The 20,568-nt window shown below is 40.8% G+C and overlaps 1 protein-coding gene across 4 annotated transcripts in view; it reads left to right on the top strand.

Annotated features, from left to right (window-relative positions):
• The first annotated feature begins 76 nt into the window (after positions 1 to 76).
• MAST4 (microtubule associated serine/threonine kinase family member 4) overlaps positions 77 to 20,568 on the top strand; it is a 287,435-nt gene continuing 266,943 nt past the window's right edge. For all 4 annotated transcript variants that reach the window (XM_042028214.1, XM_042028212.1, XM_042028211.1 and 1 more), the window contains exon 1: positions 77 to 326. In XM_042028214.1, the coding sequence (XP_041884148.1) occupies positions 102 to 326 (225 nt within the window). In that variant the 5' untranslated portion in view covers positions 77 to 101. The remainder of the gene's footprint in view (positions 327 to 20,568) is intronic.

Below are 20,568 nucleotides of genomic sequence, written 5' to 3'. Positions count from 1 at the left end.
CCGGGAGCGCAGCGGCTGCGCCCGCGCTGCCATCTGCGGGGCGGGGGAGCGCGGCTGCCGGCGGCGGGGCATGCGGGCGGCGCGGCTCTGAGCCCCCGGCCATGGCGGAGAAAGTTTCGGCGGCTTCGGAGCGGGCGCGGGGCGCCGGCCACGTCGGCTCGTCTTGCTCCGGCTCCTCCTCCGGCTCGGAAACTCTCTCCGACGAGGGAGAGCCCGGCGGCGGCGGGGCGGCGACGGCCCCCGGCGGGGCGACGGCTGTGGCGGAGCGGGCAGTCCCCGGCGGGCGGGCAGAGGACGACGCCTCGCTGGAGGAACGGGATGAGGAGGTACGCGGGGCCGGGGCGGCGGCGGTTGCTTCTCCTCCCCTGTGCTCCGGGGCCGCGCCGGGAGGGAGCCCCGCGCAGCGCGACCGTCCCGGGCTGCGGGGCGGAGGTGACCGCGCGGCGGGGAGCGGCTTCGTGCCCACCTGGGGACAGCCCCTTTCGCGTCAGTCTCGCCGGCTAAGCCCTTTCTGTTTCTGCTCTGCCGGCTCTAGCCCTTTGGCTGCCGATAATTGAGAGTTGGGATTTTTGTATGGAGAGGGGATTTTTTTGTTTTAGGAAAGCTTGTTTGTTTTTTTTTTTTTTTTCCCGAGCGTGTCACCTTTGGATAGCGTTGCTCCAAAGCAAACTCTTCAGTGTCAGAAGGAAGTAATGGGCAAGCCCCTACACTACAGTAATCCTCTTGTGAGAGCTCATGACAGGCTGTGGATCATGGAGGAGCTCTGTGGGTGATAGATCCATAGTGTGATACGCGGATACGCGTGTTGTTCCCTTTTCTCTCCTCCTGATCTAGCTACAGTACCTTCTTAACGTCACTCTTAACACAAAACAGCTCCCCCCCACAATGTTACAGTAAAACGACCCTTTTGGGTCTTGACGAATTTTAAAAATTATTTTATTTATATCTTGTTGCACGATTCATACTCCCTAAATCTGTTTCAAGCCATGACCCCAACCAAGTGCATTGTTCTGTCTGACTGCTGCTTTACTTTGCTTCGGTGCATCATCTCTTGTGTGCCTTAACTTACGTCTTTCATTGTGGTCAACTTTTTAATTTGCTCTTAAGTGGTGTTTCTTTATTCTGTGCCTTTATGTGGCTGGATGTACAAAGGTTTTTTGAGAAATCTTGCATTTCTAGAGGAATATCTGTTAAGCTGGTTGAAGTTATTTTCAGCTAGTTAAGCTGTGGTTGTCAGGAATGTTTCCCTCTGCAGTAATGGCTGTTTATGTAGCTCCTGTTTTTCCCCTCTTTCCTCGATGCCTCCTGTTAAATTGATACAACTGTAGGGCAGCATGATGAATTGGAACTAAATATACCTTTCTGTATCCTCCCCCTTTTTTCTTCTTAAATACTCAAACTCAGCCCAGGTTCCATGCTTCTTTTAGCGGCATGAGCCCCCAAAGAGTGGAATGTATTTGCAGTGAAATGCATTTATAATAGAAATAGAATGAATGTGGATATATCCACTTTTTTTTTTTTTTTAATATATATATAGATGTGAACTTGCTTTTTTCACTGAAGTGAGTAGGAGCTCCGTAGCTGCCGTTAGTATGGAGCGCACTGCTAGGTGATTAATATATCCTGCTTCTTGGCAGGAATGGTACGTGTGGGCTTGGGGCTGTGCTTACCACAATTATGTGGTGTCTAGATGGTTTAGTGCTCAGTTGGTAAGCCTGCATAATACCGTGTAGGAATATACAAGGTCTGTCTGTTCAGTTAGCTGAACTCACTGCTAACTGCTGGCAGACCAGTGAACTTCTGGTAAAGGCTCGTTATTTCTGTGTATACTTTGGAGATAAATTACAGGCATCGTTTGAGTTGACAGTATAGAGAAGGTAAGCCCAAAAATAACTCAACATTGCATTTATGGAATTTTGTCTGGGCAATCTGATACCTCACCTTCAATTAGTAGTGCTAGCAGATAGCAGCAGAAACTCATATAGTGTTGTGGGACAGTTTGCTTAGCATATACAGCCTTATTCTGTCCCCTCTAGTCCCCTCTGCTAGATTCTTTTTTTTGCCTGGTTTTTGTGCTCTGATTTGCCCATCTTTCCATTTTGGTGTAGTCAGTGCTTGCAGCTGAGTTTCTGCCTGCCTGCAGAACCACCTGGCAAATCCACCTTTATAATAACTTTTTTTTGTGCAAGGACACCGCAGTGCATTAGAGTGCAGAGGTAAATGAATGTTAATTTAAAACTGAGAAAGCATCTCTTCACATGGAAATCTTTAAGGACAGTGGAGAAAAGCAAGGCTGAGGTCCAAGATATACATACAGATGATTTCAGGCTTTCTTTATGTGCTACCTGCTGAAGGTATCCCATTGAGAGAAGTGCTTGAAGATACTGTTTTCACACTGATAGCCTATTTAATTACTGTCAAATAACGAAAATGTTGATGTTCTGTGCGATGTTCTGTTACTGAGTTCTTTTAGTTATATGGATCCCAAGTGCTTGATCCTGTGCTTGCAGTTTTCAGTTCTCCTCTTGTCCCGTCCTTGTTCCTGTTGCCAACATAGCAGAATTGAATCTGTTGTCACAGCTGTTCGGTATCCTTCAGACAGCAGTGAAACAGATTGTCCTGCTACCTCTATTTCTACTTTAGCTGCCAGTAAATTCTTCAAAGCCATGGCATATAAAATGTTTCCAAACTAAATAAACGTTAGAAAACATGTAGATTTTCCCATACACATTACTATTTCATGTGGTATTTCAGTAGAACTCTTTCTTCTTCTGTGACATTGTATAAGATATACTTGACACCTTGAACCTTGTCTCCTCCTGGATTTCTTTAGCTTAAACAGCCCCAGTGGCTTTCATCTTCCCTTATAGAATGTGTTTCCAGACATCTGATCATTCTCATTGCTGTCCTGTGTACTCTTTCCAGCTGGTCACATCTGTCTTGAAGCATGATATCAAAAACCAGGATGTCATACTCTGATTTATACTGTGCCAGATCTGGTAGAACAGAGGTCTCTCAAGCAGTCTTGTTTTTTACGTGCTGATTTTCAGTTTGTGGTCCATTATGAGTTTTATGCCTTTTTCTGGAGAGTGATACGAACATTTCTAGTCTACCAAAAAGAGTGATTCATCTCCCACCTCAGTGAAGGAAGCTTAATGCTGTTATCTAGAGTAGGTCAGCTTCTTTAATGTTCAGAAATTAGGCTGTTGAACTGGAAGCATGATAACTCCTCTTCTGAGTATGATGTCTGTAAGAGTTAATTCCTGGAGGAAAACAGGGAAGGAAGGGGTGGGAAGAGAAGCTACATCAATTTTTTTTTTCTTCCCTGTTATCATTACTTCATCCTACAGTTGCATAAACTTCACCTTAAAAAAAAAAATCAAACCACAAAATACCTGAAGAAAAGCAGTTTCTCATTTCATGTGAGCAAGAACAAATAATAGTTTACAAGAGTACAGTCATCAGTTTCCAAAGTGTTTTTGATGTCTTACTTTGAGACCTTAGACACATGAGAATTAAATAAGGGTTTAACACTAACTTCATCTGAGAAGTGCTTTGTTTTGGGACATCTGTGCATTGAAATGCTGTGGATAGCAAGCTCATAAACACAAATGAATTCAAGCAGATTATTTGCCTATGCACTTCTGAGGTGAGTGGCTAACTGCTGACAGACAGGATGGAATTGTATGGTGAAGGGCCCTCAAGGAGAATGTTACACAGATGATGGGTCACTGCATTTCTAATGCTGTGTGATTGTTTAGTTTTTTCATTTATTCCATATTCTCTTCAGAACTCTCTTTGCAAGAAAGAATGTTTTCCAGACTGTCAAGAGAGGAGTTGAGGCTGGGCAACCGTATGATTTCTGTTGTAATCTATCTGCTTCTAATGTTTGTGTGTAATCAATACTGGACTGGCATGATGGGAACAGGGATAAATGCAAAAAACCCCAGGATTTTTCCTATTTTCCTTTCTGCTGTGTTTTTGTCTTTTCTACACTGGTTTTCCTTTTGGCAAAAATGTGGCTATGAACAGGAAACAAGTTTTATGAAATTTATTGAGGCAAATGGTGCCGAGTGTCATTGGCTGCAGTAGTTTCTATCATTCAAAATGTTTTACAGTCTTTCAGTTCAGCATGGGGTATGCTTTTTTTGATGGTGGTTTTCAAATCTTAGTGTTTTACAGGGGATGTGAAAGCTCACTTGGTTTAACCTTGTTTCTTAAAAGGAGGATGAAGGCAAGCTATGGGTTCCTTGCCTACACCAGTATTCTCAAGGATCTGAAGGTTAAATTGTGTGTCTTTGAGTTGTCTGTCTTTTCCATCACCTTTCTACAAACCTTGTCACAGTAACTACACATTTCTCACCGAAGCAGAGTAACAAGCCAGGAAGGATCAGAATTCTTTCAGAGAATCATACTTTGCCATATAACAGATATCTTGGTCTGAAATGGATTCAGAAGCTTCTGAACCTACCAGTGTCTTCTGAATTACCATAGTGAGTTCTCTTCATTATTCTAGATGCTTAAAAATACTCCCTTAAGCAAAACCACCCACAAAAAAATAGCAGGGGGGGAAGTATGGTATTTTGTTCTCAAATAATTCCAGTTCTTGCTCTGTAAATTCAATGTTTGGCACTGAAGTGACTATTTGAGTTTATAAGAATTGAGATGATGAGCAACATGACAAGATTTCTCATGAAAAGTGTCCACTAAACTTTAAAGTTGATTGTTGTACATTTTCTCCTACTGTCCAGTTAGTGTGTATTGTGTATTAAAAAAGATACCTCACTGCACAGAGTGAGTACAAAACCTTTTTCTGATGTGGTTAACTCTTCTCCTGAATCTGCCTTCTTGCTCTTCATGTTGCAATCTGTTTCAGCTTCACGAGGACTGTATGGTGAGAATTAATTACTAGGAAGCTAAGATTTTGTCATTAAAATATTCATAGCAAGGTGAGGGGTGTGGTAAAGAATGTATTGCTATAGAAACTGCTCTTTCACACATTTGTCCTTTAACATATGCCCACTGGGGGAGGTACAGTCCCTTCAGCATTACAGATTGTATGCCAGATCTTCACCCCAACAAAACTGTAGTGTAGTTTGGTAGAGGGGTGGAAATTAAAATACTTTGGGGTAAATTAAGCAGTGTGTGAATTAACAGCAATGTTTACATGTACATCTATGTGTAATGGAGGTGGTTGTAGTTCTGGCAAAATGTCACTGTGACCTAGCTAGAAGTAGTGTTTTTGTTACCTCTTTCCCTTCCTGCATGTCCTGCTGTAGAAGTAACCATGGGACATTCTTAGACTGCGTGGGCGATACCATAGATTTTTCCTCTAATTGTTTTAAACTTTATTTTCTCTAACAGCCATGGGTTCTTCCCTGTTGTAGCACACCTGAATGATAGAGCTAGCTAAAGATGAATAGTGTAACTGTGTAATCTGTAGCTCATGCTAAAGAATAGTAATGCCATCAAAAATGTATTCTTCTCAGGGTTAAAATGATTGTAGTAGGATTAAATAAAACACTTGTCTAGAGCAGCTGCAAAACTGTTAGTGTGCCATGTCAGCCAGACTAAAAGCACTGCTTTTGGTATTTTAGATATGTTTGTGGTAAGTTACCTATAAAGTGAAATATTTGACAATTTAAGTGACTTGGGCTGTCTCAAGAGTCATGTAAAAGACTATGGATTTGCTTTTAGTATGGGAAAATGTATGTTTTCTACTACTTTAGACCTTTTCTGTGCAGCATAGGCCTTTAAAGGTGCATACTGCTATGCTCCCTTCTTACCTCAGAAATCCTCTGGGACATGGAGAGACACGTAGTTAAAGGCTATAACAGCCATGTGCTGCTACTTGAGGTTTGAGACTATCTGTACCGTAGTAATGTTTGCAGTTCTCTGGAATTACTTTTCAAGAATCTGGTGGGTATAAATAAGCCTATAACCAAAGCATCTATCGTTCTTCTCACTTGGAATAAGTGAGAAGTGAAGAAGCAGGATCATACATTGAGTTGCATATCTGATTTTTTGCGCCAGAACTATTTAGATGCTTAAAATTCTTCTGGAAAGAGGTGGGTAAGGAACTGATAATTACAGTCTTCAAATTCTGAATCGTTTGCAGAAATGGTTGAGAGGCCCTTTTGCACCCTTTAGATTTTTCAGACTGGTGGACATAGTTCTGAAGCTAATCTTCAGTATCCTGTAGTGTCTGTATGTCCAACTGTGAAACCAAATGTGAAGAAACCTCTTTTTTGAAAAGCTGCAGCTCTGTAGAAGGTGTACAGCCTAAGTCCAACATAGTCCACTGCCTTTGACAGTGTGTTGGCTAGATGTAAGCTGCTTTGAACTGAATGTTGGTAAACATAACAAGGTGTGTTACTCTTCTACTATGAGGAAGCTCTGTATGATAAGGCTTCTTTGCTAACAGTAACAGCTTGGGTAAAGTTGCGTTTACAGGAAGGGATAAGAGAGTCCTAAGTCTCGAGGCATAAAATAAAAGCATGGCCAAGCACAGTGTAAGTGAGAAGATCCTTGAGCTAGCAAGCTGAGCAGCTAGGTAGCGTTTTCCTGCAACAATTTGTGTAATGGGGTAGCTTGCCACTTGGTTTTGTCACAAATTACGCGCTCTGTCCCCCACTCCCGAAGCCCAACTGTGCTCAAAGATTGCAATACTGAAGCATTAATACATATTGGTACGTGGTTTCTGATCCTGCTGTTTTTGTTACCTGGAGCTGGCAAACATTAACCAGCAATGCTTTTCTGTCCAAGGCATGAGAAAAACATTTACCCTTACTTTAGAGCAAAAATCTGAAGTGCAGAATTGGGGAATGTAGGAAAAGGGGCACGAAGACTCTGGAAAGAATAGTAATGAGAACTGAGTCCCTAAAGTTTTCTATTGAATCTTCCTTTAGTAAAATTTCTCTGACACCAGGCTGGAGGTTTTCTCTTACATCTATTATAACAAAACAGATGCCTGTTATTAAGAACTTCAGTAATGCAGAGTCTGCTTGTTCTGCTGCTGGGTTGGGAACTGACCTGCTCAGGCTTTGTCTTAAGAGGAATACCAGTCTTCTTAACAGCTTCTTTAACAGGGAAAGAAGAATGGAGGAAGAAAATTTTTGTTTTGTTTCCAGTTTGGTATTTTTTGGTTGTTGTTTTTTGGTGTGGTATTGAGCACAGCAGCGTTCTAGCTTATGTTGGGAGCTTCTCAGTCAATGTTACAATCTCACCAGCACTACTGTGCCATTGCTAAGCTCCTTTAAAAACAGTGATGTGGGCTTGAAATACTCTGCAGTCCAGAACACGCAACGTCTTACTCACAAATTTTATAATTTGTTGCTTCAGCCTCCAGATTTGTCATTTTTTTTCAGTTCTTCTCTTGCAGCTGTGGCATTTTAAATTATTTTTGAAACTTTATAGTAGTTGGGGGGTATTGGGTTTTAAGCTATGTGACTTGTGAGAGACTAATGCTTAAAGTCATAAAATGCTGGTAGCTCTTTTTGTTGTGATGGAGTGGAAGCAAAATATTGAGGACATCGTAGCTGAAAAGGTGAGAAACATGGGGGAGTGGTGGCAAACGAGCTGTGCTTTGAAATCAAGCCAGGAACCTGTTTTAGCTTTTGGTTTACTGAGCTGAGTAAAGTTTTCTTGCCCTTTCCTATTAGAAAGGGATGCTCTCATGAAACTTTCTATCTGAAAGACTCTCTGGCTCCAGCCAAGAAGCAGTGAGATGAATACCTCACCCTCCTGTACAAATGTAACTAAGCTGATGAACTTGCACTGTTCAGAAGTGAGCTACAAGTACATCAAGGGCTAAAGCTCAAGTGTTCAGCAGTATAAACAGCCTGGTTGCCCTTACCACAGGTTTCTTTACTGAGTAACTTGAACTTCAAGTGGGAACCAGGGATGAGTGCAAGACTCTTTTCTTAACTGATAACATGTATAGTCTTGAACTAGAAAAACAGAAATGTTGTTTTTTATTTACCTTTCTGATCAAACCGCTCTGGAAATGACTTTCAGAAGAAGCAAAAAAACCCAACCACAAAAAAAGCTACAAAAAAATCTGTTCCAAAATTACTAAGTGTGTGTGAAAATAGTTGATTATAGGATGGGAACTTGTGTAGCCAAGAGAGATTCACTGTTGCCTGGCAGAGAAACTTCTGTATTAGATACATTTTGCAGTGTTTTATTTAAACAACTGTGTATATTTCAATATATTCTTTTAATATTAATATAATAATGTAATATAGTACAATAATTTAATATTAATATATTTTTAATTTTTACATGGTGGTATTTCTATACCAAGTTAACAAACTTCTGTTGTGAGGCCAAGTTGCCATGCTACTGGGACTGTATAGTTGATTGTACTTGGACTTGGTTCCATTGTTTTTAATAACCTTGCAGTCCTGAGGAAGAGAGCTGTGGGTGAATGAAGCAGATGAACTACTGCACTAAACTGCTAATTTGATTTTCATTGTTACCTCAGGAAACTTTTACTAGAACGTAATAATACTGTAGCTATGGCTCAGTGGATGCTTTCGTTGTAAAGCTGTTATTCGGGCCATATAACAAAAATGCCTTGGATGACTTTCATACTGTGTTTCTGGTTTTGTGCCTAGTATATGACAGGGAAGGGCAGGGTGAAGTGTACCTAATGTATTTTGTTCTGGGCTAGCTAACAGAATAAAGTGTTTACAAAAGGTCACAGGGAAATCCTTAAGCTCAGCTGGGTCTTTATAGCTTTGATGAGTAGCTGTGCTAATGTAAAGCTTCTGGGTGGGTTTTAACTTGCTATCAGTGCTCTTCTTCTTCCTCCTTCCCATTTGTTCAAATACTGGTGGTGTTAACACATTACCCCACTGGAGGACACACTTCAAAGGTAAAGATGTCATTGATTTCCTTGGACCAGCTCTGCAACAAGCAGAGTACTGCACATTGAATTGGCTGTACATACATTTAGAAGATCTCGTTCTAAGTTACAGCTGAAGCAGCAAGGAGATGACCTTGGGCATATCACTTATCTGCCATTGTGGAGCAGTGACAGTCATTGACTTGCTTGAGTTTCATTGAGTTCCTGAGTTTACTGAACTACAGGTCATGTATTGGAATTACAGTGTGGGTTCAGGGTTGCTGAGTTCTGCTGTGAGGATGTAAATACACTCGCACTGAGTATGTGTTAAGGTAGTCGCGTGGAGCAACAAAAGATGTGTAGATGTAGTTCTTAGGGACATGGTTTAGTGCTGCACTTGACAGGCTGGGTTAATGGCTGGACTCTTATCTTTTCCAACTTCAGTGATTCTAAGGTTCTATGAAAAAGGACATGAGTTAAAGAATATTCTTACTGGTTTACAATAGTATCACTGTGCTGAATATTACCTTCCCTCCTGGAAACTGTTTTTGTGGTCTCGCCTAGTTTGCTTGCACCCAAATTCAGCATGCATATTTTTAAGCTCTTGTCAGAGGTAATAACTAGTGACTGAAAACTGAAGCAACTGAAACTTCAAGGGTTACATTCAGACAGCAGTGGTCCTACAGTTAAAGTAGGGTAAGGATTTTAGAGGAGGAGGAGGAGGAGGAGAAGAGAGATTCAGTTAAGGTGTAATGAGATGCACTAGGGGAAAGCATTCTCCATGGCATTCAATAATTTTTATGCTTCTGATAGTATTAGCATTGTGTTAACAGAACCATTGGACACAAATTGAAGGAAAAAATATGTTAAAAATATATCAAAACCTAAAGCCATACTGTCAGGCACTTTAGGTGTAAGTTTATTTGAGGGTGAAGAAAAGCACATCTGAACTGTGGTATGTTGATAGCCACTGAAATAGGAGGGAGCTGCAAACCCTGCTGTTACAGTCTGCATTACCTCACCTGCATGCTGCCCAAGAGAGCAGCTGTGCCAGAAACTGGCAGTATACCTTGTGAACAACAAAGGAATAGCGTCACGCTTGCACATGCCCTGGTGACTTACAAGCAAGTAGAGACAGGTTTTATAGCAGTGGGAGCTAAAGCAGTTTCATTCCACATGTGCTTTCCCAGTAAGACACTCATAAGTAGTATGTTGTTTTGACATTAACTTAGGAAAAAGTAAAGTGCAGAAACTGCAGATGACAAATGTAGTATTAAGTCATAGATCTGTCAATGAAAAACAAAGAATTGGAATTAGGAAACTAAACATCTCTGAGGACTTGGGCTTTACTCCAGGACAAGGTGGGAATGTTTTTCAAAGTATAGGTGTGCTAGTATCTCACCTATATCTAGTTGCAGTTACTGAAATCTTCCATGCTTTTTGAAATTCTTTAAAACCAGTAAAACCACCTGCTGCTATTATTAAAAAACAAAAAATTAATGCTAGTGATCTTGTAATTAAATTAATGCTTTTCCTTTTATTCTTTCCTTTTGGGAGCTTTAATAGGTTGTGTTGCAGAAAAGTTATTTTGACATTAAAACTTTGTGTACAGCTTCTGGGAAAGGGATCCTACAGTTGTCTGACGAGTCTTATATGAAGATAGACTTTTTGCAGAAATCTTGTTCCTACAAAACAAATGACAAAACAGAACCATACCTACATAAGCAAGTACCACAAAGCAAGAGTAATGGATTTGTGCTGTGAAATGTTGAAGACAGTGTACGCACTTTATATATTTTGAGGGAAATGACTTAAGATCAACACTACTCTGATCCCCAGGTTTGATGATCTCATACAGTGCCAGTTGTACTGGAGCCTAGGTATGCTTCAGGGTCTGTTAGAGGACGATAGGATCCTTGCTGACTTGGGTATTGATGGTGCTGCCCCCAGATCTAAAAAGTTTGTGGTTTGCCAGGTTTTTCTAGTAAGTGTTGAGCTTTAGGCAGCAGTGTATTCATGAACTGTTATTACTGGATAAGCTTAAACAGAATGTGTCTGCAAGACCTGTAGTTGCAGCTTCAGTGATATTGGAAACACAGTCATTTCAGTTGAAATTTCTGACTGGGTGTGGTGGTTTTCATTAGTCATGAATTCCTCTGTCTTCATTGGCTATTGTTGAGGTAATGTGCTTTCATGAGAGAATTAACAAGTGGTGTTTTAATCCTCACTGTTTAGATTTGAGTTTGGTAATCCACCTCCTAGATGTCTTGCCTGTCTGAGGCTGTGTTTTCTATCTGCCTTAATTTTTTTGAATAGGAACTTTCTTCCTACGTGTGATTAGTCTTTGGCAGTGTCTTCCCTGTGTTTAGGTATACTTGCTTTTAAATAGATTTGCCTGTTTCCTAGGAGACAAAGCAATACCACTCTGCATGATTTTAATCCTTAAAGAGGTTATATATACATAAACATGGAAAAATTCCGTAGTCTTCTCTATAGTTTAGCGGGTGTGGACAAGTACAATGGCTTGCTCTGTTTTCATTTCTGATGGTACTGTAACAGATGTCTCCTGCAGTTTGGTTCAGGCAGCAACTGACAGAATGAGAGGACACAGTCTTAAGCTGCACCAAGGGAAATATAGGTTGGATATTAGGAAAAAGTTTTTCACGGAAAGAGTGGTGAAGTACTGGAATTGTCTGCCCGGGGAGGTGGTGGAATCACCATCCCTGGATGTGTTTAAAAAAAGATTGGGTGTGGCACTCGGGGCCATGGTTTAGTTGAGGTGTTAGGGCATTGGTTGGACTCCGTGATTTTAGAGGTCTCTTCCAATCTGGTGATTCTGTGAACTGTGTAATGTCTCTCCATTTGTTTGGAGAGACCAAATAAAGCCAGTTAAGCTGCTTCAATAAACCTATGGGCAAAAAGACATTCTCATAAGAAAAGATCATTGTTTACTCTAGATAGAAAGCTAGATCCTAAGATCTAAGGACTCTCCTGAAATCACACAGCTTTAATACATGAGTGTAGGAGATAGTTTGTCTTCAGTGATGAATGATTTTAAATTACGTATTTGATGTAGAAATCTTGATAATAAGATTTTTTTTTTTAGATGGTAGCATATATTGACAAACATTATATATAAAAATGTATGGTATCGCATTCATTTCCTTTAGTGTTTGGACAGTCATGACTGTTTTCTTGCTACAAAATTTCCATAAGCATAAGCATATACTTTAAGGATCCATATAATATAGGTAAAGGTATGTGTGTGGAAGTTGACTTTGAAGAGTTTTTTCTACAGACATAGCAGTTAAAATAATTCTGGTGTCTGCATTTGCAGGAGTTGTAGAAGGCAGCCTGCTGAAGTGCTTTGAGTGGTGTACTGTACCTGGGTGATTGCTTCAGCACAGCTCCTAAGTACTTGGAGTTGCAGCACATCACTACATAACTAACCACTGAAGCACTCGGAGAGCTTTTATAATAAGACTTCATCAAAACTGTCATTGTCTGGTGTACTTAGTTGTACTCATGCATGCTCAGGTGTTCTTCCATATTGGCTCTTAAGTCAAGTGTTTTTCTGTGGTTGTGTGGACACGAAATAAAACGTCATGTAAAATACCATGAGGCAAACTCATGATATTGGTGTCAGATGGAGGTCAGTTGAGCCTTCAGCTTGGCTCTCAGTTATGCATAGATGTAATGCTGCTGTATTTGAGGCTTTTTAGTATCTGGCTGAAATTGTCAAAAGGAACCAAGGACTGTTTTTCTCTCCCCTTTCCTGTCCTTTTAGTGATGGAAGGGTGTCTTTGCAGAGTTTGGTCTTGATGGCTGCAGACCCAGTTTGCTTGGAGTGTCTATAAAGAAAAATAAAAATCTCTCTTGCCTGGCAAAATGGCAACCTGTCTGCCTTCTTTGGCTCTCTAAATCTGGAATACAGGTTTGGGGCTCATGAGCACCTGTGTAAATCCATTGTGTTCGGTGAGTTTCAGTAAGTGTCTTTTCTCATGAAGTCCTCCTCAGGTGCTTTCCAAAAGTGCAGTTGTACTGGGCACAGGTGGTCAGGTGCTGGCAGCGGGAGGCTGCAGGGGCGTCCTCTGTGAGGAGCAAAGGAAAAGTGTGAGAAGGGAGTGGGAGAGAGGAGTTGTTACAGAGTGACTCCCAATGCCCATTCCCAATCCCCTTCACCGCTTGTGAGGAAAGAGGTAGAAGAGTTGGAAATGAAGAAGTGAAGTTGAGCTTTGAAAAAGCTTTTAATTAGTCTTTGTTTCTCATTAGCCAGTTAATTTCCCCTAAGCTGAACCTGTTTTGCCTATCATGGTAATTGGTAAGAGATCTCTGTTTATGTCTTGAGTTATGAACTTCTCCATCTTACTTTCTCCTGTGCATTGTTGAGGAGGGGAGTGAGAGAATGGCTGAGTCAGTTGGCTAGCAGCTGGCCAAGGCCTCCACAGTCCATAGTGTATGTACATATTACATTTTAAAAACTTCGTAAAAATAAAATGATTTGAACAATGTTGCATTTTCATACATGCATTAAGGTAGGTGTAGCTCCATGCACTTTTAGCTGACACGGATTGGCAGCCAAAATTGCTCAGTTTGCAAATACATTTTCTTTTTTTTCCTGAATACAGCTCTATAAGCTCATGCTGGGTTTACAGTTAAATGCATTTAATACTTCAAACATCACCTGTAGAAACTGATGCTGGGCTCTTGGTTTCTCAGCTAGAAACTTATTGCTAAGAAATTAATTCAAGCTTGTAGTAATATCTGCATATCTTATGAATAGTGAAGTTGAAACAAGGTAGTGTCTTGTCTGAAGAGCTGTTGGAAGTGGCCATTGGTGTTAGTTTCCAAATGAATCCATCAAAATGTGGTGTGAGTCCGTAAGTGTTTTGTTGTTTGCAGTAGATAACACAGTCATGTGACTGCTTCTTTAGAGAAGAGTTGTGCCTTATTTCTTTATGCAACGGTATTTTTAGATGGTCACTTAAGTTACGTATAAAATGTTTTTCTTGCTTCCCCAGCTGAAGTCCCTGAATGTATATAGGGAATTGGGTTCTGCTGTTGGTGAGTTCTGTGGAGCTGATCATAGGTGGGTTCAGGTATGGAACTTGAACAGCTATCCCTGTAGCACTGTAAGGTATGTCTGTCAATTGTCATCATGTAAGAAGAAAAACCTGTCATTTGAAAACTGCTGAGTGTAAAGATTAATACTGATACTGATTTCATAATACTGAGTGTTATATTTGTAACATCTCTAGAGTGGGTTTACTGTGTGAAAAGATAAGACTGTTGTTTTTTTGTTTGTTTGTTTGTTTTTAGGAAGAAGATAAAATAATACTGTTGATAAGGTAGATAAAATACTTAAATGAGAGCTTGAAAAAAATGTGGTTACCCTTAACAATCTCCCAGTTACTGCTGCAGCCTCACTACTGCCTGTTGGTTCACTAGGTAAAACTGTAACTTCCTTTTCTACTACAAGGGGTCAAGATTACATAGTAAATGGGGTCAGTTGAGAGGTCTTTAAAAATCAAGCCACTGTTTGTAGTGTACCTTTTTATTTCAACAAATTTTTGTAAAAACATGTTAAATTTGTCAGAGGTGGATATTATACGTATCTTAAGAGTAGGAGTATGTGGCAGGGGACCATAGTATTAATTAAAATTATTTTTACAGTAATTTTTAGCTTTATGAAGAAGGATTGCCAAGAAATAGCCTTTAATGTGACAAAAGCTGAGGGTTTGCCTTTTCTGAAGCTGAATTCATTCGTCATCTTACTGTCAAGGGTTTAAAACCTTTTCATCATTTTAAATCAACCAGCCTCTTTTATAAATATCTGTGTATGAGTTTAAGATTTGAGTAGCATGGAGGCCAGAATCATGCTGTAAATTTTATACAGAAGATTGAGAATGCTGTGACTAATTGGGTTAAGGCATTTTGTTCTCTCAACAGGTGTGCTCTTAGGAAAGGTACAAGAGAGCCATCTCTTTTCCATTGTTCCCTTGGTTGTAAATTGCCTTTCTGCAGGAGGGCAAGGGCGGGTTTGAAAGAATGTTGCAGTGGTAAGTTTAGGAACCTGCAGTGTGGGACTGGTGTTGAGGTTACCCGTAGTGGTGTGCAGCACACTGGCCTGAGGTTGTCCAATTTGATGGCTCGATTCCATGTTTATGTGGCGTGATGAATATATGTGGCCATGCACCTGGAATTGTGGTTTGCTGCCTTCATTTTGTTACTGTCTGCCTGGCTTCAGCCTCGAGCACTTACTAGCATGGCTGATTAATCAGCTGTATTATAGCCTTGGTATAGGTTTAAGACTGTGCAGAATTGGTTTTGTAGACGTGGCTTTTTTTCTTTCCTGTATTTTTAGTTTGTTTTCTCTATGTTAGTTGTTGCTACTTTTTTTTCATTGGGCCACCAGTGCTTGTTTCTTTAGAAGAATTATGTAAGCTATTTTCTAAGCAGTGAAATTGTTTTAAGAAGGCTTCAATTGCAGAGGTGTGTGTGTATTCAGTTGAATGCTGAAGTTAGTTGCCTTTCTTCAAAAGATAATTGTACAGGCGAAGAGTTTTCACAAATAAAGCAAGGTGTAGCTCTACTACTTAAAAGCAAAGAGGAAAAAGAATAGTTGGCTTATTTGCATTTACCTAATTTAATGATTTCCATGAACAGAGCTAGTTTATCTGAGATGTCAGTAGCTGGTTCTTACACACATATCCAGAAAGTAGATCTTTGAGGGGAAGAAATGCTGATGCTAGCAGACATTTTGCTTTGAAAGTCTTTAGAGCTGTGAGTCTGTGTGGTTGTATGAGCAACCTGAAAAAAGTGGAGCTTGGGAGTCTGATAAGGGTTGTGGGTTTACCTTTTTCGGAGGCTATCTGTTCTCGGGAGTTTCTTGATTAATTTTTGGAGCTATCTTTTGTACTGTATAATTACTTTCCAGGATGTGGATTAGCATATCACTTCTGTATTAGGCATTTCATCTGCTAAAGAGCTGCCATGCATAGAAGTCTTTTCATAAAGGCATTACACTTCTAGTGAGACCTTGTTCTTTCCCCTCTAGTTTCACAGTTTGAATCAAAACACTTTCTTCTTTCTGCCTAGCAGTGGTTTTGTGGTGTGTAGGCCAAGGAGGAATATATTTATTTTCTATATTCACTGTGCTGGAAGAGGATGATGAATTTTGAATGCAAGTCAGTCAAGTTTTAGTTCCTAGTAACAATACAGATACTGAAATCTCTGCTGCTGCTTTTTCCCCTCTGACAAGTTATGCTTTCTTTGAAAATAGGGCATAGGAGAGCATAGGAAGCTACTGGTAAAATTTTGCTGACAACTTGCTAACTATTTTTCTTCCATTAATGCAGTTGAGGAAGGCTCTTGAGAGAAGGGCCAGTTGGTGCTAATGCCTAAATGCAACATGCAAATTTTTTAGCATACCAGTAACTGTCTTGATACTGTAAGGATAAAGTATTATTGAGAGTAAGGACGATGCATAGTTGTGGACTATGGGGTTATTTTTGTTAAAGTGGTTGAGGCTCACGCTCACCAGAAGGCCCTGTGGGAAAGGCCGGACGCTTGGAAGTCGGCCGAGGGATGAGAGGCAGCTGCGAGTGAGTTGAGTGACAGGTGGCAGTGAGGCTGTGATTGGCTGGAGGAGCGTGTGGCCAGCAGACGAGCAGGAAGCTGATTGGATGATAGGACGCGTGGCCCGCAGCACTGCAGCTGAGCCAGCCAATGGGTGCCCTTCTGCTGTTCTGTTAGGCTTGGTTTGGTTTCGGTTGAGATTCAGGGTCTAAAGAGGGGGTGATTTTTGGCAACAAATGGATCTTCTTTGGACGTACAAGGGGGTCTGTCGTCTTTGTTCCCCATTGCTACATATAGTAAAAAAAGTTTGTGCACTAAGAGCCCACCGCGTGAATGATATTACGCTGACTAAATCGTGATATTATTGGGCTGCTCCTTCAAGAACCTGCTGAAGTAACCTTTGCTACTTCTGAGTATCAGTACTCTGGTATAGGTGCTGTTTTGGGTTTCAGTTACTTGAAGATTATTGACTATTGTCACTGTTTTTTGACTGCAGTAAGTAAAGAGAAGAGGGAGAAAGATCTGTCCATTTTCTGTGACCTAACCACAGGAATTCCCAAAATTCTCATGCAAGGTTTGTTGACTGGACATCCCTGCAATGGCCTCAAGACTTTCAGAAGAAAGGGAAAGCTCTTTCCACCGTTTTGTCTGTTCAAGCTGCTTTTAGTTGAGGAGACACTTTGGTTATTTGGTATTCTGCATCTGTCAAGCCAACAGCTGAACTGAAGGTTTTTCAAGGAACTTCTCTTTTGCATTGCAAAGAGAATACCTGTAAAAGAAGAAACAGAATGAAAGAGACTGCTTATAAAATTTCTGAGCTCTCAGATTGATTATGTTGCCAAATTAATCTCACCATTTGAGAAAGTATATTGATGTCTATTGACTGAGCTTTTGCTTTTCTTGCTTGTATTTCTGTTCCCTGCTTGCCCGAACACATTAGTTTTCCTTTTCAGTTGTCTTTATTCAGTATCCTTGGATTAAGACTTGGCCAAGTATGTATGTCACCTGGGGTTTTGGATGGTGGTACTTGTTTCCTTATAATACATTCTTTCCTTCTGTCCTTAAAGGGAAGTTGATGGCTATGTTATAACCTGCCACGAGGGGACAGCCACCACCTCACCCTCGGCAATAATACCCTTCAGCAACCTACTGAGGGTCAATGTCCTTTTCCCCACCATCCCCTTGCGGTCGACTAGATTTATTACCAGAAGAAAACCCTGCAATAGCCTTGGACCACACATCACCACATCCAAGGGATCCTGTCCATAATGCCAATAAAATGTTATAACCCATTGCAGAAGGTGTAGGTAACTCAGGTTCTTGTTAATTGATCCCTTGGGGTGGATTAGAGTGAAATGAGACTAAATGATCAGTGTTTGTAAATATACAATTGTATGGTTTATTATAGAGCAATGATTGCAAAGGAAAACATATATGTAGCCATTTTGTTTATTATTATCTACAGTAATATAGCAATAAAGCATTGCAGTATGAAAGCACAGCAACATCACCCAAGGATCTGCACAAGGGAAAGGAAGGGAAGATAAAAAGGACAAGAGTGTGAAGACCTCACCATCCGTAGGCCCTGTACTGAGATTTGGTTGCTGCAGAGTCTTGGTTGAAGTGGTGGTCGCAGACCAGATCCATCAGCTGGTGAGCAAAGTCCTGAAGATGTGTTGAGGAAAAATCCCCATGAAAATCTCACAAAATATGAAAAACACAAAGTATGTTTGGTTTATGTTCACTCAGGTTCAGGTGGGAATGCCCAGGTACCTCCCTTAGGGCAGTAGCTTCACAATGGATGATGTAGTGTTGTGGATCATGGGACACTTCGGGAGTCCTTGACACCTTAGACAACACAGCTGCCCATCACACCAGTGCAGTTGAGTCCCATTATGCAGTTTAGTTGCATTATGCAGTAGAGTCCCATTGTGGCCCATTAACAGAGATGAGCACTCCCAGGCCATGGGAGGATGTCCTGGTGTTTGCCTGGGGCAAGCAGGGAGAGGCCCACAACCCAGTGGTTTGTGCAAGGGAGGGTAGGTTCGTATGGCAAGAGGTACCATCTGTCTCCATGGGATCTGACTCCTGTCTCACTCCTGGCCTATCATTCACTCACTGTCTCATCAGCTCAGAGATTTAGTCGTTACTCACCCAAAAGCTGACCACCTCCATTTCAACAAACCACCCTGCATGTTCACAAATGGGTAATATTTTGAGTTGTTATTTTGAGTCATTACCTGTTAACAGTTCAGTCTGTCACTGTATGTGGAATGCATGTTTCAGCTATTTTATCAAGTGGACTGATTTCACAGTGGGGCCTAACTGCTCTTTGTGCAAACAACTGCTGTGTGTTCTACACCTAGTGCTAACCTCTTTCCATAAGTCACTTAGTGATGCACAGCAGATGGAAGAGTTTCATATGTGTTCATATGCATGAGTGGCTAATGGAACAGTGATATTCCTGGAATAAAACTCTCTTATTTGTTTGCTTCTGGCTAAGTATTCAAGTTGTCTCTTGCTTGACCACACATGGGAATTCTTAGAACAAGTGAACATTTGAAATCAAAAAGCCTTGGGACAGCTTCTTAACCTACCATTACCTAAGAGAGAACTGAGCCAAATTGCAGTGTTACGGATTTCTCTCAATAATCAAGCCACTTTATCTGAGACACTGTGGTTTGGATTGTCCATCCCTTGGTGAAATGCTGATTGACAAGAAAATTGAAGGTATTTCCAGGGTGGACAGGATAGCTAGATTCAGTAAAGTGAAAGAATAAGGAGCATCTTTAATCTCTCGTATCTTCACAAGTCTGTTGAAAATGCTGCTTAGAAATCCAAGTTCAGGTTTTGGAGGGCTCAGGAACGCATGCAAAAATCCCGGAGCCTGGAAACATGATTAATCTCTGCATAACATCCCACTCTCTCATTTTAAAATATGTCGGTATATCCTGGTAGAGAGGACGACTGTAGTGGAGCTTCTCCTATACAGAGGAAGATGAACTACGGACAGCGTGTTGTTAACATGTCATTAGCCTACCCTCTGACAGTAATGGTGATGACCCAGCATGTCCAGGCTGTCACCACTAGTTAATAGCTTTAGAGGTCATAAAATCTCTACTGGATACTCAATTTCTCTGCGTGTGTGTGTTGGAGGGGTGTGTGATAAACCTGTGGGAATCTGGGCCTGCTTTCCACTGGCTTCCAGGATGGCTTTCCGAATGAAGGCAGAAAATATATTGCGTGTAACCTCTTACAGATCTTGCTCATCACTGCGTCCTACAGACTTGGGCATAGATTTCTGTTCGCCTTTCAGACTTCTCCCTTATGAGAGGAGCCATGATCAGAAGCTTCTTTCAGACTTTGTAACATCTTAAATTGAGATGCAGGGATACTAAGTCTAGATAGGAGAATCCTGACTGCTTGCTTTAGATCAGGTACTGACAGATTATTCAGGTACAGCATCAGGTTGATACTGGATCAATGAAGGAGAAGCTGATTTTTAAATGCTGTAAGGGCTTTAAAGTGGAAGACTGTAAATATGCATGCACATGGCTGCTGAAAAGGCTTGTCCCATGTGACACTGAAGCAATTTATGCTGACAAGATTTATGTTGGGGTAGAAGAAGATCAAGAAACCATGGTTGGAATCCAGTGACCTGGGTTTTTTTACAGCAAATGTTAGCAAAATAACTTTTAAAATATTTGTCTAGATTAATTGGAAGAGAGAAGATAGTGTGATTTGGTTTTTTTACTTTTCCTTCTCTGTTTTGATGATGCACTACATTAGATTACTATTAAATATTCTAAGCCATTGTACTTGTTGCCATATTGCATCTGCCTATAAGGAATTTGTTTGATCATTAAGTCACTTTGGGGGCAGGGGGTGGAAATATACCTCTGCGCCTTTTCTTTTAATTTCTGAAGTAATTTCAAAGCTGAAGTGTTTCAGGGTATGCTGCTAGTGGCAGGCTTCTCAAACGTAGCTGTGACAGCATTAAAATACTCGTCTTTTAAAGCCCTTAGAGCAGGCATCAGTAAGACTTCAGTCTTGCACCATTAGTTATCTGTTTAGACCTTGAATTTCCACAAGTGCAAGAAAATACCATTTTTTGGCTTTTTTTCCCTTTGCATTGTTACACT

The sequence above is a fragment of the Corvus kubaryi genome, unplaced genomic scaffold, assembly GCF_017639235.1.
Source record: "Corvus kubaryi isolate FWS band 111438036 unplaced genomic scaffold, C.kubaryi_AGA036_p1.0 37308, whole genome shotgun sequence".
Taxonomy (NCBI): Eukaryota; Metazoa; Chordata; class Aves; order Passeriformes; family Corvidae; genus Corvus; species Corvus kubaryi.
Note: the sequence above shows the minus strand (reverse complement) of the source record. Positions and strands in the feature narration are given on the sequence as shown.